Here is a 16,362-nt window from a genome sequence, read left to right as displayed (position 1 = left end):
TCCACCCAGAATAAAAGACAGTCTAATAAGTTTGAATGACTATCTTCACACCTCAATATCCACACACACACACTGGCAAGCCTTGAATCCTATAAGAACATCCATTTCTCTCTTTGGCAATAGATATTTCAGACAGATGGGTTCTGAAAGTGATCCGTCACGCATACAAATGGTGATGAGAATCTCTCCCTCCCTCCAAGGGATTTCTTTTCATCTGCCAGATCAAACTTCTCTTTTACATCCTGTCCTTCCTCCTTAGACAGAAGGGTTTTATTCAAGAATATTCTTGGTGCCAAAGAAAGACTCTTGAACATCTCATGATGTTCGCCATATTGATCACTTCTGCAGAAGGCTAACCTATATGGGTTATATCCTGCATAGGATATAACAAACAATCAGCTTCCAAAGCTTCAGAACACCTTCCATATGTCCAAAGCATTAGTCAGCTCAAGCTGAGCTAGACAAAATACAAGTTTGTGTGCCAAGCCCTCCAGAGCTTTCCTGACATTGAATAGAGCTCTTCTTTGCTAGCTTTTGCGGATCCCAAATTAGGTTTTGCTATTCCATTGCTAGGCAGATAAGTTCCCTTAGGGGAAGAACCTTCCACATATTATGTTTGCTGTTTAAACTTACTTTCCTCTTCAGGAATTATATTTTATGCTAGGAATATGTGTTTTTGTTGCTGTCACATGACTTTACTGTACTTTTAAATGAGAACGCACTTTTGTTTCTGACAGTTTAAAGTTTGCTTAAACATTCTAAAACATTTTTTTCTGTAGTGAAACTCTGTTTAAATTACTTCTGGAGTCTGGTATATTATATTAGAGTACTTTTTGTGTGCTGTAACTGGAAAAGTTACTTTTAACTGCTTTTTAAATTTTTGCTGCGGTAGTGTTGTCGCCTCACTGTTAGACATTGCCCGTTCGATTCTCAGTTAGAGCGTCTTCTGTGTGTCGACATGCGTGAATGGGTGTTCCTTCATTGAAGGTTGTGCATTAGGCCCGGCAAGCCAGCATGTAAAAATCTACTGCCAATCATTAGCGGACCGGAGTTCCACTGTGGCAACCCCTAACCGGGAAAAGCCGAAAGACACAAACAAACTTGCTTGTATTGCTTAGTTCCCTGGAACAAAGCTACAAGTCCCACTGTCAGTCCTTCTTCTGCCACAAAAGGAAAAGTTAACTTAATAGCCTTTTCCGCTACAGTAGGCTAGCAATTTGTCTCAGCCTCAGATGGGTGATTCTGTTGTGGCCAGATATGGTGGACCACTCATCTTTCCCCAGATCCATTTGGTGTTGTCCATGCAGCCACTATTGACTAATAGTTAACAATGTCCTCTGCAGTTGTTGAGGTTGCCTCAGTGGGCAAGGGAAAGCCACTCCTCTTGGTCTTGGGGAGAGGGGCAGTGAAGCTGCCCCAGTTTAGCTAGAATGTTGGGCTCATCCCTGGGGAACCTGTTGATGCCATTAATAAAACTGTTAGTTCCATTTTTCCTGCCAAACAGAAACAGAAAGCTAAACATTTACCCTCTCTTGCACCAGTTTCACCAAACAGGAGTACTTTATCAAGTCTGGCTCAGGGTCTTGTAGAAGCTATTGATCTTTCTTACCAGGTGGTCTCTGGTAAATGAAAAATGGATTCCTCTTTTCCTGAAGAGTTTAAAGTAATTGTATCTGAGGAGGAATATGATGGGACATATATAGTTTTTTCTTCTCAGATTTGTAATTCACACTCAAGGAGAGCACATTATTTGAAACTCTCTGGCAGGGATTTTTTTTCTCTGAGACTATTTCCAGAATGTGCCAGTGTTTTCAGAACACTGAGATTTCAAAGTTTCTCAGCAAATGCTGTGAGCTGTCACAACTGCAATTCCCAGAACCTCCTCCCATCCCCCCAGTGCTGTAGACATTGAAATTCCTCAGGCTTTCCAGTTTTTATATACTCATTCCAGACTCCTCTCAGCACCTATAGTTTAGTTATTCCAGCTGCTGCAGTGCCAAGGATTTTATTAATTCTAATCCTTCCCCTTATGGCAAGGATTGTGAAACAATTGATATGTTTGGGGGAAAAGTGCATGCTTCTATAACTTCTTTTAGAAATTTGAACTGTCAGGCTTTTATTTTAAATTTTATTTTGACTAATTGTGAAATTATGACAAATTTATTATCTGCAGTTCTCTCCTGTGAGGAAAAATGTGCTTTGCATGGTTTAGTTTTTTCAATTTCTCAGGTCACTACTCATTGTTTAATATGCGTACATAACTCTGTAGATACAAGATCCAAGGCTCTTTCCACTGCTGCTGTGTTGGGGAGGGTTGACTTGCAGTGTTCTCAGAACTTCCCAGAAGATGCAAAGAATTAGATTTTAAACTCTTTGTTGGATAGAGATTTGGTTTTTGGACCCTGTACTGTACAGGTTATCAAAAATGTGATGAGAAAGTTACGCAGATACAGGAAATTTCTCAAAATTTTCAGTCCTCTTTCTCCATATTTTCCAAGGGATTTCTGCTGTTGTGCCCTTGTCCGATTTTACAAAGAAACAAATACAGTCTCAGCAAAACAGTGGTAAGCAGATGTTTAAAAACAACATCAGGGAGATTCCAAAAAGAAAGCAGAAAACCCCAGAACAAAGGACAGTGGACCTTGCCCCCGCCCCAACCCTGGCAGTCCCTTATTCATTCCATAAAGTCTGAATCTCCATTTCTATCTGTGGCAGCAGATTGTTTCAGACATATAGGTTGTTGGGGTGATTCAGCAAGATTACAGATGGCAATGAGAAGAAATTATATCCGGGAATTATTTCTCATCCTCCAGAACAAATGTCTATAAATCCCCCACCCTTCACCCCCGTCCCACAGCACATGCTGTCTTAGGGGGTGATAGAAATAGTTACTCCTTTCCATTTGTGAAAAGTTTTTCTTTTTATCCAAGAATGATTTTGTTGCCAAAAAAAAAAAATGCAGTGCAAAGAGCTTTTTCCCACAGGAAAAAAAATAGATCTGTATTTAGATTTCCCAGGATTTTCCACTCAGACTTCTGTCACTTTGATGGAATATCTCAAGATTCTAGATCTCATGACATCTATCACAGTCTTGCCAGAGGTATCATGTGAGTCAAAGATACAATGATATAGTTCATAAGAGACAAAGGACATAGACAAATCCTCAACTTGATGGGAGGAGGGGGGGGTCTTCCAAGATTTTATCCATCTGTGAAAAGTTCTTCAAGTACACTTTTTCGCCTCCTCATTTGGCAAAACACTGATCCGGGAGAATCTGTGTCAAAGCAGAATATTTCCAGATGGTTGTCTCAGGCTGTTAACTTTTGTTATTCCTACCACAATAAAACTGTTCCAAGCAGGACCAAGACTTACTCTACCAGGGTCTCACCTTCACCTATTTTTTTCTGAAAGGTTTATAGTAGCATTATAGAAGCAGAAATGTGGTCCTCTGTACATACTTTTGTAAAACATTAAAAGCTAGTTCCTTCTCCAGGTCTAGGTGAGGCTTTGCTAGCACCATTCTCTAGCACTCCTGGACCCTTCTCAATTTGCCTCCTAGTTGTTCTAAGCGGTGGTAATATACTCATATAGCTTAGGCTACAGCAGCAGTGAACAATATGAAGAAAGTAGTACAGTTGCGTAAGCAAACTTACCATGAGATGTTCGAATGATCATTGCTACAGTAACCACTCCTTCGCCCACATCCCTTTTTTTTAGTGTATTTTTTTTATGCCAGGGTGTGGACATTTGATTTTTGTTATTTCTACCAATGTCATCTCTGGGCTCAACCTCCCTCCCTTTGCATGAAAGTGCTGACGAGCTTGGCATCCAAACAAGTGCGCCCGTGGGCAGGTTGGAACCAGCTGGCTGAGAGATTAATTTTCTTTTAATTTTTTTTTTTTTTTTTTTTTAAGGGTGCTCTTCTTTAAGAACGCCCTTTGCATCCAGACGCACAGACTTTGGCGTCTGTGCGACCGATGGTTTACGTCTTCATTTTCCGCGCCCATGCAGAATTTGAATTCCAGAAGACATTTGGACTGCAGACAAAGGTACAAGTGAGAGGTAGATGTGGGTGTGTGTGTGTGTGTGTGTGTGTGTGTGTGTGTGTGTGTGTGTGTGTGTGTGTGTGTGTGTGTTTAAAACATGTGTGTGTGTGTTTGTGTGTGTGTGTGTGTGTGTGTGTGTGTGTGTGTGTGTGTGTGTGTGTGTGTAAGAAATAGATAAAGGTGTGTGGATGTAAGAAGTAGGTAGGTAGGGGTGTGTATGCATGTATGTAAGTAGTAGGTAGTTAAAGGTAAGGGTGTGTGTGTGTGTGTGTGTGTGTGTGTGTGTGTGTGTGTGTGTGTGTGTGTGTGTGTGTGTGTAAGAAGTAGGTAGGTCTGTGTGTGGTTTTGTGTGTGTGTGTGTGTGTGTGTGTGTGTGTGTGTGTGTGTGTGTGTGTGTGTGTGTGTGTTTGTAAGATGGAGGAGGGGTGTGTGTGTTTGTGTGTAAGTAAGCGAGGGTAGGAGTGTGTGTGTAATGGGGGGTGGGGTCATAACTCGCAATTATCCAGATTTTAACCTCATATTTTCAGTTTGTTTCTCTTAAAATTGTGTTTTTTTCGGCAAATCACTGAGGACTGAAGTCAGAAAACAGTGGCAGACTTTTGAGTTTTAGACTTCATATCCTCAGAAAATGCATACTAATGCAAACCTTGTTGTTCTGTCCACTTTCTAAGGAGGTGTGTACCATACCTTTCAACTGTACATATTTCCACAAAAATATCCAGATTTTTGCCTTATATTTTGGTCTGTTCCTCATAAAAAATTTTTTTTCTTTCTTTTTTCTTTTGACAAATCACTGGGATGAGTAAAGGATTAAAGTTACTAAATAATGACATGTCTTTGAGTTTCAGACTTCATATCATTTAGAAAATGCATTCTAACACGAATTTATTCTAGCAACTTTCTAAATGTGTCCCCAATCTTAGACCTTTGTCCCCAACATTATAACAGGCTTTGTCCAGATTTCTTGTGCTAAGGGAATGAGAGGTATAATGTGTGTGTGTGTGTGTGTGTGTGTGTGTGTGTGTGTGTGTGTGTGTGTGTGTGTGTGTGTGTGTGTGTGTGTGTGTGTGTGTGCTTATATAAAAGAGGGAGTTAGCATACCTCTCAGCTGTCCAGGTTTTTGTAGAATGTCCAGATTTTTGCCCCATATTCCTCCTAAAACGATTGAAGTTGCTAAATAATAACAGGCATTTGAGTTTTAGACGTCATATCCTTTAGAAAAATGCATACTAACACAAATCCTGTTATTCCAATGATTTTCTAAGTTCATGAGAGCAATATTTATAATCTGTCCCTATTTATTTTAGGCTTTGTCCAGATTTCTTGCAAGAAGAGGTTGAGGTGTGCGTGTGTGTGTGTGCGTGTGTGTGTGTGTGTGTGTGTGTGTGTGTGTGTGTGTGTGTGTGTGTGTGTGTGTGTGTGTGTGTGTAATGCCCTAGTTAGAGTTAGCAGGTGGAATTTATTTTCAAGTGCATTTTCAAGGAACTGTGAGCCTCAAGGGAAGAGAAGTTTACTGATACTCATGACTTAGTCTGCTTAAAATGTGCAACTGTTTTATTTAGCAGATGGCATCACTAATGTGTTATAGAATTGTAAAGCAGTGTTAGTAGCACAGCCGGTAGCATACCTGCATCTTGATGTAGAGGGCTGTAGGTTGTACTCCCACAGCATATAGATTTGTATTTTAAGGGGTTGGAGTGCTACAGTCCAGAGTATGTCCTCCTTTGGATGAGATGTCTAGTAACTATGAATCTGTTTTTTAGCTTGCCACCCATTCCCCATTGCAATATACCAGTTTAGCATTTTTTTAATGTAGCATAGGCAATTTATTCTTTAAGGGCAGTAGGCACTGAATTTGTAGATGAAATACTGAAATTTAAAGTTGTTCTGCAACAACCTCTTTATTAGTTTCATATCTCTTTAATGGGAATTATTTAGATGACTTTTACTTCTGCAGAGATTGTGCATATTGACTGATATTGATAGATTGTAATGACAGAAGTTGAGTTTTTTTTTATGGTTGAAATGTTCTGAATTGGGCATTTTGTCATTATTGGTACATATGTTTTGTTTCATTGCTTACTAGAAAAATGTTCGAAACTATAAATTGAAAACACACTCTAACTAGTGGTGCTGTATTATACAAGGGATATAATTCAATTATTATATAGTATAAGTAATAAAATCGGGAAGGAGAATCAAATAACTTTTGCATGGTCCTAAAAATGTGTGCAAGGAGCCTATTATTTAAAAGCAGCCCAAGGTTAAACTTAACCTGCCACTGGTCAGATGCATTTTCTTTCAATGTGGGTTTCAAAGATAGAAAAGTTTTATTGCTAAGTCTGTTTTCATTGTAAGACCATTGCTTTGTTTGGCAAATGTCTATCAGTGTTTGTGCTATAACATTTGAAATAAAAGTTATAAATGAAATCCAAATATCTGTAATCATTGTAGAAGTAAAGCATATAACAGTATGCATACACAGAGTTTTGAACAGTGTTTATGGCAACTGGGGAGAAATAGCCAAGTAATAGAACACTGGAATGGCTATGTGGGTTGGGGTGGGGGGGCTGAATGAGGGTGCTCTGGGTTTGCAGGGGGGGGGTCTACAAAAAATCCTGCAGGCTCCCCTGCATCCAGGGGGAAGAAGGCGACAGCCGAAACTAGTCTGAGTCTTGTCTTTTGTTTAGGACATTATTTGTCCGATTTGTATTATACCTCATATTAAACAGTGGATCTACCTATGCTGGCCTTTTGGTGTTTCTCCCCTGCATCCAAACCTGTCTTGTAGTTAGCTCAGCATGAGCTGACTAACATTTGGGTACGTCTAAGGTACACTGAAGGCTTGGAAGCTGGACATCTGTTACATCCTATGCAGGATATAACCCATACATCTAAAGCAAATGCAGCAGTGATATTATGAACATCTACTCTTATAGAAAGTTTAGTCACACAATTGTACTTTCTCATGATGTGGAGCAGTGATACTTGTGTGTGTGTATGTGTGTGTGTGTGTGTGTGTGTGTGTGTGTGTGTGTGTGTGTGTGTGTGTGTGTGTGTATTTGTCCACACATGCATGCATGTATGATGGGGAGAAGAGATCATGTGCTCGCAGCACATTGTTTGAAAACTGAACCCCTAAGTTTAATATTCAGTCTTCCATAACATGCATTTATGTCTGGCATTGGTGTTAAACTTAAATTGTGAGCAGAGTATACCACACAGATTATTGTTTTTAATATTATCTTAGTTAAAGAGAAACATTTAATGTTGCCTTTCATGGTTCATATATATGTATTTTTTAATCTTCAGCCTCAGTCACAATGAGATTTCATCTAAAGGTGTCCTCAGCCTGGTAAATGCAATGACCACTTGCATTAACATCAGCGACTTACATGTTTGGTAAGCTCTTGTCTTAACTGTTGAATGAATACATTCTTTGAAAAGTCTTTAAGAAATATTGCAGACTGCATTGTATCAAATACACATCTGCTCTGCATATCATAAGATATGGAACAAAGATATTGCAACCCTAACAGGTTTCTTTATGTTTATTTAACCTTTGTTACCTGTTTTATTACCATGGCACAAGATGTTCTGTTTTTTAGGGCAAGTGATGTAAGAAGCACAGTACTGTCAAGTTAAACATGGCAAGCAGTCAAAAATGCAAGATGTATTCGAAAGTATGCAAAGAGCATGATACTATACAGAAGCAGCACATGAATTAGCACTATCTATAACACTGCAGTGTTTGCATAAAAAAAACAGCTCAAATTATTTTTCCTTCAAGGCATTGCATAATTGAAACAATGAACATAAGAAATGTGAGTGTCTCCATGACTTTCTTGTAGTTGTGCGGATAAATAAATGGCTACTATGACATGGTTTTAGATGGATGCTGTCAGACCTTGTGCAGCTAAAGCTGCAGCTGAGTGGCAAACCCAAATCCCTTCTGAGTACTCTGACTAGACAGCTTTCACCGAGACAGACATGTAGTTGGTGGCTAAAAATGAATGGGTGCTCTACTTTATCGGCAGGGGTTAGAAATGTCTCTGTCCTAGGGAGTTCCTCTTCACCTTTTGGGCCAGACTTTGTTAGTCCCACCTACACCCCAGCAAATGCTGGACTCAGGGGTCATAGAACCAATCATTCCTGATTAGAAAATCAATGTTTTTTACTCTAGAATTTTAGTGGTTCCCAAATATGAGGTGTCATGGAGACTCTGCTGGACCTATCCTTTCCAAATACTTTAGCAAGGTCCCCAAGTTCAAGATTTTCACCATGTAGACAATGCTTCCTCTTCTGCTGGTTCAGTGCTTTATGGTGACCCTGGAGCTGATGGATGTGTATTATCTCATACCCTTTGTTCATAACTTCAGGAAAGATCTGAAATCTGTTGTGTTGGATTCACAGTTCTTTGCATTGCACATTGGGCTGTCCACAGCACTTCAAGTGTTTAGCAGTAGTGGTTTACTGTTGGACTGTTGGCATTCATGTTTTTTCTTATTTGTAAGACTTGCTGATCTGTGCTGCATCTGTATCAGGGTATTTGGGATAGCCAGAGAAGGTCTCAGCTTTAGTCTTCCACCTAGGGTTTAAGCTGAACCTTTGAAAGTCATACATGACAGCCTTACAAATACTTGTTTTCCTGTTGTGCTTTATTGTCTCTAACAAAAGAATGGTCTTTCCTCCCAAAGACAAATTCCTGCCTTACCAGATGGCATTTCAGGACTTCTCATGGAGGAGGAATTTCACCTCAACAAGGGAATTCCTAAAAATTCTAGGACTTATGGTATCCATAATTCTCATGATACCACTGACTCAGCTCCACATGTGGAATATTCTGTGACTTCTCCGGTATTGTTGGACCCAGAACCTACATTCTCTAAAATCTCAGTTAGCAGTGCTGCCCTTCATCAAAGAAAATTAGTGGTGAAAAGCACAGAGGGGGTATCAATCCAGGGCTACCCTTCTTCCCACCTGTTATGGCACATTCTGCCCTGACAGATTTGTTTGACTTTATTTGGGGAACTGTGTTAATTTGACAGGCTACTTGGGATCCCAACGACACATGGAAACACATCAGTATCAAGGAAATGGTGGTAATGTTCTACACCTTGAAAATATTTCACCACCTATGGACTCTGGGTCTTTGTCACCACAGTACAGAGGTACCTCAACATACTTTGGGGTCCAAGGTCATACCCTCAGTACTGGTTGGCAGTGATAGCCTGGAAATGGCTGTACAGAATTCTCTGACTCTTCAGGTATCATACATCTCATCAGAGCAAAATGTTGTGGCAAACAGACTGATCAGATCTTGGGCAGACCCACATGAGAGGAAGCTCAAGGCAGTGCTGTTCCAGGATCTAGTGTGGATGTGGGACAATGCCTTAAATAGATCTGTTATCCTTCTTTTAAAACAGACAGCTGGAAAAATTATTTTCCAGACATCCTTGTTTCCATGCTTGGAGAACGGATGTATTCTTGTTCCTTTAGAGAAGAATTTCACTGTGATTTCCACCCTTTCCTCTGATTTGAAAATGCTTCTGAAGATTCAGTAAGAAATGCCAGAGTTCATTGTAGTGACCCTCTATTGGAACAGGCAATCCGGATTCTCCAATTTAAAGTTATTGGCTAAGGGCATTTACCACAGACTTCCTCACACTCTGGATTTCTTCACATAGATTCAGACGTGACTGCTGCACCTCAGTTTGAAGCAACTATATTTAACAGCCTGGATGATTCAGTCTTCACTCCATTTAGGCACTTGACAAGTGGATGAGGTTTTCTAAGTATTGCCTAAATGGGAACAGATGGTGCCTCAAGGTTAACATCCCTCTGGTCTTGAAATATTTGTATGAGCTACTTCAGGTTAGTTTATTGTATGTGGCCATTAAGGTAAATTTTTGTGGCTGTCTCTGCTTATCTGCCAGTGGATCCCCCTTTTTCTTCTTCTTCTTCTTCTTCTTCTGTTTTGGTCAAACAGTTCATGAAAGAAGTATTGCATAAGACCCCCCCCCCCCCCAGAAAACAAATTCCTCTTTTGTGGGATCTCAACCATGTTTTGGAGAAATTGACCTTTCAATCTTTTGATCCTGGTGCTCAGGCTGATCTGACACTCTTAGTGCTGAAAACTGTTTTGCTTATTGCTCTGATATCTGCAAGGCAAGTCTCTGAGCTGCAAACTCTCATGGTAGGACAACCTTACCTGATTTTCCACAGTGATATGGTTGTGTTACACACTAATCCTTCTTTCATGCCTAAAGTGGTCTCAGAATTTACCCTCAGTTGGTCCATTAACCTTTCTGTGTTCTTCCCAGAGCTTAAGGTTAAAGGAGAAAGAAAATAATTCATAACTTGAATGTGCATCAGCAGCTCAGGTGCTACCATGAAAGAATTAAACTCTTCAAGAAGGCTGAAAAGGTTTTTATTTCCCAAACAGGGGCAAGGAAGGCTCAGCCTGTGTCTAAGCAAACCATTCCATGTTGGTTTACCTATGATATCGTTTTTCTGTTACACCCACCATGGCAAGAAAAATTCAGGCAAGGTAAATGTGCATTCCACCATGGCCTTCTGCTCTACAGTGACGTATAGGAAAAGGGCAGACTCTAGAAATATTCTACAGGCAGCAACTTGGTCCTCTGTCCGTACCTTTATGAAGTACTACAAGCAGAAAGCCTTTTCTAAATCGAGGGCAGGCCTCGATAAGACCATTCTCCGAAGGCTCTTGGACCCTTATCCTTCCTCATTCCAGGTTGGATAAGCTTTGGAAATCTACCCAAAGTAAGGCAGTGTGTTTGCTGAATATAGTACAGTTGTGAAACTTCTACTTATATGCAAAAGTAGACGTTTGTAGAACACACTGCCTTACTAGTAGTACCCTCCCACCATCCACCTTTTTGGATTTACATAACTTGGTGTGGAGTTGCAGTTGAACATTTTTTTTGTTTGTGTGTGTATGTGTTTTTTTATTTGGAACAGCAGGTGTTTGCAAGCATGCTTTTTCATCTTTCTTCCTTCTGGACCCTAGAAAACTGGAGTTTTGTTTGTTGGTCTTCAAGGCAGACCTTGCCCTGTTCTCACAGGTGATTGGTCCATCACACCCATAGACAGGTAGGGAGAGGAGTTCTGAGCTTTGATAGACTGCCAGAGCTAGGGTAACAAAACAATACTACTCATGTGCCAGTAAGGCACCAAGTTCTATGAACATCTACTGTTACAGGTAAGTAGGATTTGAGAAACTGTTAAGTAGTCTTGTCCCATGGAATCTGTTTAATTAACAAAATGAAGGAAGGAGACGTTCTCTACTGTTGCAGCCTTAGAAGAAACCCTGGGATATGGTTTGAAAGACCCTTCCTTCTCATTTCAACACTTCTCCCTCCTCTAGGTCTTAAGCCCAATGGAAGAATATTCCTTTGGCAGTAAAACTTTTAGTATTAACTTATTTTGCATTCACTAAGAGCCCTAGGTTCATACACTGTGCATTAAAATGACCAGCACCTAAGCAAGTTACACATTGTTTACCGTGAAGTAGGATGATATGCCCACATTTTTGACATTTCCAAAATCCAGAATGCTTCTCTTATTTAGACTATTTATCCATTGTAACTAAGAAAAAGAGGACAGTAACCAAAAGCAAAAACACAACTATCAAATCACACAGTGTACCAATGAAAGGCAATAATTCACTACAGCACTTAAAAATGACAGTCCCAGGAAGTGTCAGTCCTAGCCTAGAAGGCAGTGGAGGAATACAGCATGCTGTAAAACTGACAGAAAAAAATGGATGGTTTTGACAAGAAAGCACTTTAAGAAATGAATGAGATTAACTGTGGAAGGAGAAAGAATAGCAAAAATATTGTGTATGACTATATTGGATCACTAATAGTTCTATAAATCGCCCAAAGCTGTCTCTCAGATGCAAGCTGTTCAGTGGGAAATGAGGTGTAAAGAGCATTAACAAAGCTGGGAAAAGAGCTAGAGCCAGTAAAAGTCTTAAAGGTGCTAAACTGGGTAATACTTGTGACTGCTATTTCTATCTTATGGACTGAATAATGTAAGTTATGTACTTCTGTATGGTCATGATGCAGTCCATCCTTCATGCCTAACAGAAGGGAACTGGATGTGCTCTTTGGATGTCTAGGACGCATACTTGCATATCAAAAATCTCCAATGATTCCAGGAAGTCCCAGCACTTCTGGGACAGAGCTAGACACTTCCAGCTTAGGATCCTCCCATTTAGTGTCCCCATCAACCATAGGGTGCTAATCAAATGCACGATCAAAGTGGCAGCTAACCTGAGACTTTGAGGAACAAAGGTTTTCCCTTATTTGGATAACTTTCTCCTAGCTGTCCCCACTCAGAAATCAGTGTTACAAGTTAGGGAGTCTCTACATTGATTGTTTCAGTCCTAGAGAATGATGACGAACACTGCAAAGTCAAAGGTGAAGCCGTTGCAGGCCTTGACCTTTGTAGGGTGTTACTTGGTTACTTTGTCCTATATGGTCATCCTTCCACAGGATATAATATCAGTTCTTCAGTCTTATGTTCAGCTTCCCTTTTCTTCAAATAGAGTAAATGTGGCTCTTTGTATCAAAGCATAAGGTCTCATGATAATGACCATCTGTATAGTTCCCTTCCTGAGATACTGGAAGATAGTCTTGCAGTAGACTGCCAGTGTTCACTGGCATTACCACTGCAAGATTTGGGGACATCACAACCTAATAAAGATCTCTTAAGTATGCTGTTAATATCTTTCTAGTTGGCTTTACTAACCAAATCTGGCTTTGGGGCTGTCCCTTTTCTCCACCCTCCCCCACTAGCAACAAGATCACGTTGATACATCTGTCCAGTGGGGGCCATTCGGTGGCAAGTTTTTATTTATTTTTTTCTCTTCTGAGGCAAGCCTTGGTATAAATAAGCACCACACAAGCTGAAGCTATAAATAGCATTCCCAGAGAGGAAACAGACAGAATTGAGAGTCCCCTCCCCCCACACTATAGAGATGTTAAAACTGTCACTACGCTAAGAGACCCTTGCAGAATCAATTCCTGTTAGACTACAAAAGAAAACCCTGAACAAAGGCCTGCAATTTAGTTACTTTTCTGGCTGTAGCTAGATAATTTCGAAGTATAGTGTAAAACAAGATCTGAGCCAAACATAAATGAGGGTGATTAGAGACAGAAGAGAAGCAGTCCTTTTACAGAAGGTAAAGAAAATAACGGTGACCCTCATAAATCCCATTATATGTCAATGGCACGGGAATTCAAAGTTGCTTCCTTATGTCTGGCATGAGTCATACAAAGCATTATGGGAAAGATAAACGGTTGAGGTAGAACAAGATCACGTTGATACATCAAGCCCCATTGGTAGCCATGTTGTGGAAGACAGGCTAAAATTACAAATAAAGCACTTAGAGTGATTTTGAGGTGTTAAAATAGGTTAGGAAATAAAGACAGAGTGAACAAAAACAGATATTTTTAGTTCTAAGGTAGAATTTTCCTTTAAGAAATAGCAAGTTTAAAGGGGCCACGACATATATACAAACTAAAAGTAGAAAATACTTTTTTACAATATACTAAAGACATTTAAAAAAATTATGTATATGTATATATATGTATATATATATATATATATATATATATATATATATATATATATATAATATATATATATATATATATATACATAAAGTGTTCCCCAAAGGGGACTTGTCTGCCAGAAAGGACCTGAAAGGCCAGCTGCTGCTTTTAAGAAGCTTCTGTGCTACCTCTTCAAGAGGAGACAAGAAAGTACTAAGATTTTCTACTCTTATTGCTTGTTTTCCTTCCTCAGGGTTGACCAATCAGGAGTCAGAGTGAAAATGTGAGCAGGAGCTAGACATTTTGGAATCTGGCCAGTTGTGTCTTGAGGAACACACAGCCTAGATAGTCTAAAGGCTACTGCAGCCATGAGGAGTTTGGACATTTACTGTTATAGGTAAGTGCAGCATACACAGCTGTACTGTGTGACCAGCTTCCTCCCTTATTTGTGCCAAGTTCAGCAGATTTTTTTTTCTGTAATCCTCAGGCCAAATGTCCAGGGATATTCTGGTTTAGGAACCCCCCCCCCCAGTCTCCTGAATGCTTTTCCCCCATTTCCACTTATTCTGAACTTCCTTAAGAAAGCCACACAAAGCAAGGCCGAAGTCACTGTGCTGCACTTATTCTGCCTCAACAAGTTTGTTTCCTTCCTGCTATGACTTCAGCTGTTGAAAAAAGCATTTCTACTTGAAATTTATCAAGAATCCCTTGACCCATCTGTCCAGCAAGTCTCACACAAAGTTCTTCTCCCTTCAATCAACTGTGCAGCTTCTCCAGCTTCATTGATAGTCAGGGATGCTTCATATCCTTTAAGAGTGATCAAAATCCAGACTTTTGCCCAGAGTTTCTCAAACAGTTTAACATCCAGGAGAAGGAGGACAAGCTTACCTTTTTGGACAACCTAGATGGAGCTGAATTTTTTTTTTGCTGTAGTCCCAGTAATATTACACTATTTGTCTCAGATTTTTTTTCTCTGAACTTAGTTATTGCTCAATTAAAATGCATTTAGTAGTGATTTATATTTATTACCAGAGCTTAAATTGCTCTCTGCTGGTTTTATTGAATGTCGGTATATTATTTTTAAAAGCTATCTGTTTGTTAAGCCTCATTCTGAAAAAAAAGTTTACCTTGCCAGTATCTGAAATGTATCATAGAGAAATGAACTCTGTTGCCTCTGAACTATCCCCTGGAGAAGAATTGGAGTTTTTGTCCTTGAAATCCTTATTCTTGGCAGTGGTTGCTTTTATAAGAAGAGTCTTGGAGCTGCAGGTCTTGGGTTCCAAGCCTTCAAAAGTAATCTTTCACCAAAACAACATCATTGCTAACTAACTCATCATTTGTGTTCAAGGCAGCCACAGAAAACAATTAAATCAATTAATTTATCTTTCTTTTTCCTCAGTATCTAGTACAACAGATTATTGCATTGTTTAGTTATACATAGACAATTATATTTTAAGACCAAATATATTTGAAAAAATTATCAGCTCTTTATCTCTTAGGCCTCTATCAAAGCTGACCAAAAAGTATCCAAAGTTACTTTGTGTTGGTGGCTTTTCTGCATTATATTTTTAATACTGGACATATAATACAAATTTGTTTAACAAACCAAAGGTGCATTCTACTGCAGTAGTGGCTACCTCTCAGACCATTTAAAAAATGGATCATTGGATGACATTTATGTGGTGGGAATATGGGTTGCTGAACAATGTAAGCTAAATGTGACTGCTAGGTGTAAGTCTGTCTTTGGGGATACTGTATCCAGGGCTATTCTGTCATGATACCACCCAAGGGGCAGAGCTCGGGACTCAGCCATAATGGTTGAATTGGATGGACTGAATCACGTCAGATATGGAAATAATGTACTTTTCTTAACAATGCCCTAATGGATGAAGTGGATTGACTGGATCATGTCAAATATGATATTATGTACTTTCCTTATCAGTATCTTTATGATCCATGTCTGTTCTTCACCGTATTCACCCATCTTCCCACTGCCCTTGGGGATCTGTAGGATGATAAAGGGCAGTTAGTTACATGTATTTATTTATTTTACATTTGTTTACCAGGAGTGTCCGACTGGGCTGATAGCCCATTTTCAGTGGAGGCCTGGGGAGAAAAGCTCCAAAACAATATTATAATATAATAGAGATGAAAAAATTAACTAACATAAAAAAAAATGCTAAACAGATCTGTTGAACTGTAAGTTAACAAACCAACATGATTCAGCTGTAGGATACTATTGTGAACACACAGTTGAAAGTAGACACTATTGTTGTATGCAAAAAATATTCAACAACAGTCAATATTTGTAGTATTCCAGAAGCAGCAAAAACTAATAATAAGATGAAGGTGAAGCAGTGGCGAGAGAAAGAGATTAAAGAAGAAAAAGAAAAAAAAAAGTGAAGTAAGGTTTAGATAAAGGAAGAGGGGAAGAAACGAGAAATAGGGGTTAGAAATGAGAGGGGTTAAAGAAAAGAATAAAGTGAATGAAGTAGAATGGATGTTTGAAGTTCAAGGTTTAGTATACTAAGAAGAAGAAATGAGCAGAAAAAAGTGAGACTAGAGTTAGGGAGGAAAGAGTGTGAGGTCAGCCTGAAGAATTACAGGAGCATAGTCAGTCGCTGGTTAGATGATCTGTGAGAAGTGTTTTAAATCTGGGCTTGTTATAAATATTTCTTATGTGTCGTGATACTGAATTCCAGTTTTATGATATCTGATTGGAGAAGAGAGAG

General features: G+C 39.4%; 1 protein-coding gene across 1 annotated transcript in view; it reads left to right on the top strand.

Moving 5' to 3' along the window:
• The window catches only part of LOC122808584 (protein NLRC5-like), an 849,388-nt gene that overhangs the window by 463,612 nt on the left and 369,414 nt on the right, over positions 1-16,362 (top strand). Inside the window, exon 9 of the mRNA XM_044079540.1 lies at positions 7,359-7,448. Coding sequence (XP_043935475.1) covers positions 7,359-7,448 — 90 coding nt within the window. The remainder of the gene's footprint in view (positions 1-7,358; positions 7,449-16,362) is intronic.

The sequence above is a fragment of the Protopterus annectens genome, chromosome 8.part0 (genome assembly GCF_019279795.1).
Source record: "Protopterus annectens isolate FY-2018-M chromosome 8.part0, PAN1.0, whole genome shotgun sequence".
Classification (NCBI taxonomy): Eukaryota; Metazoa; Chordata; order Ceratodontiformes; family Protopteridae; genus Protopterus; species Protopterus annectens.
This window is presented reverse-complemented; position numbering and strand designations above follow the sequence as displayed.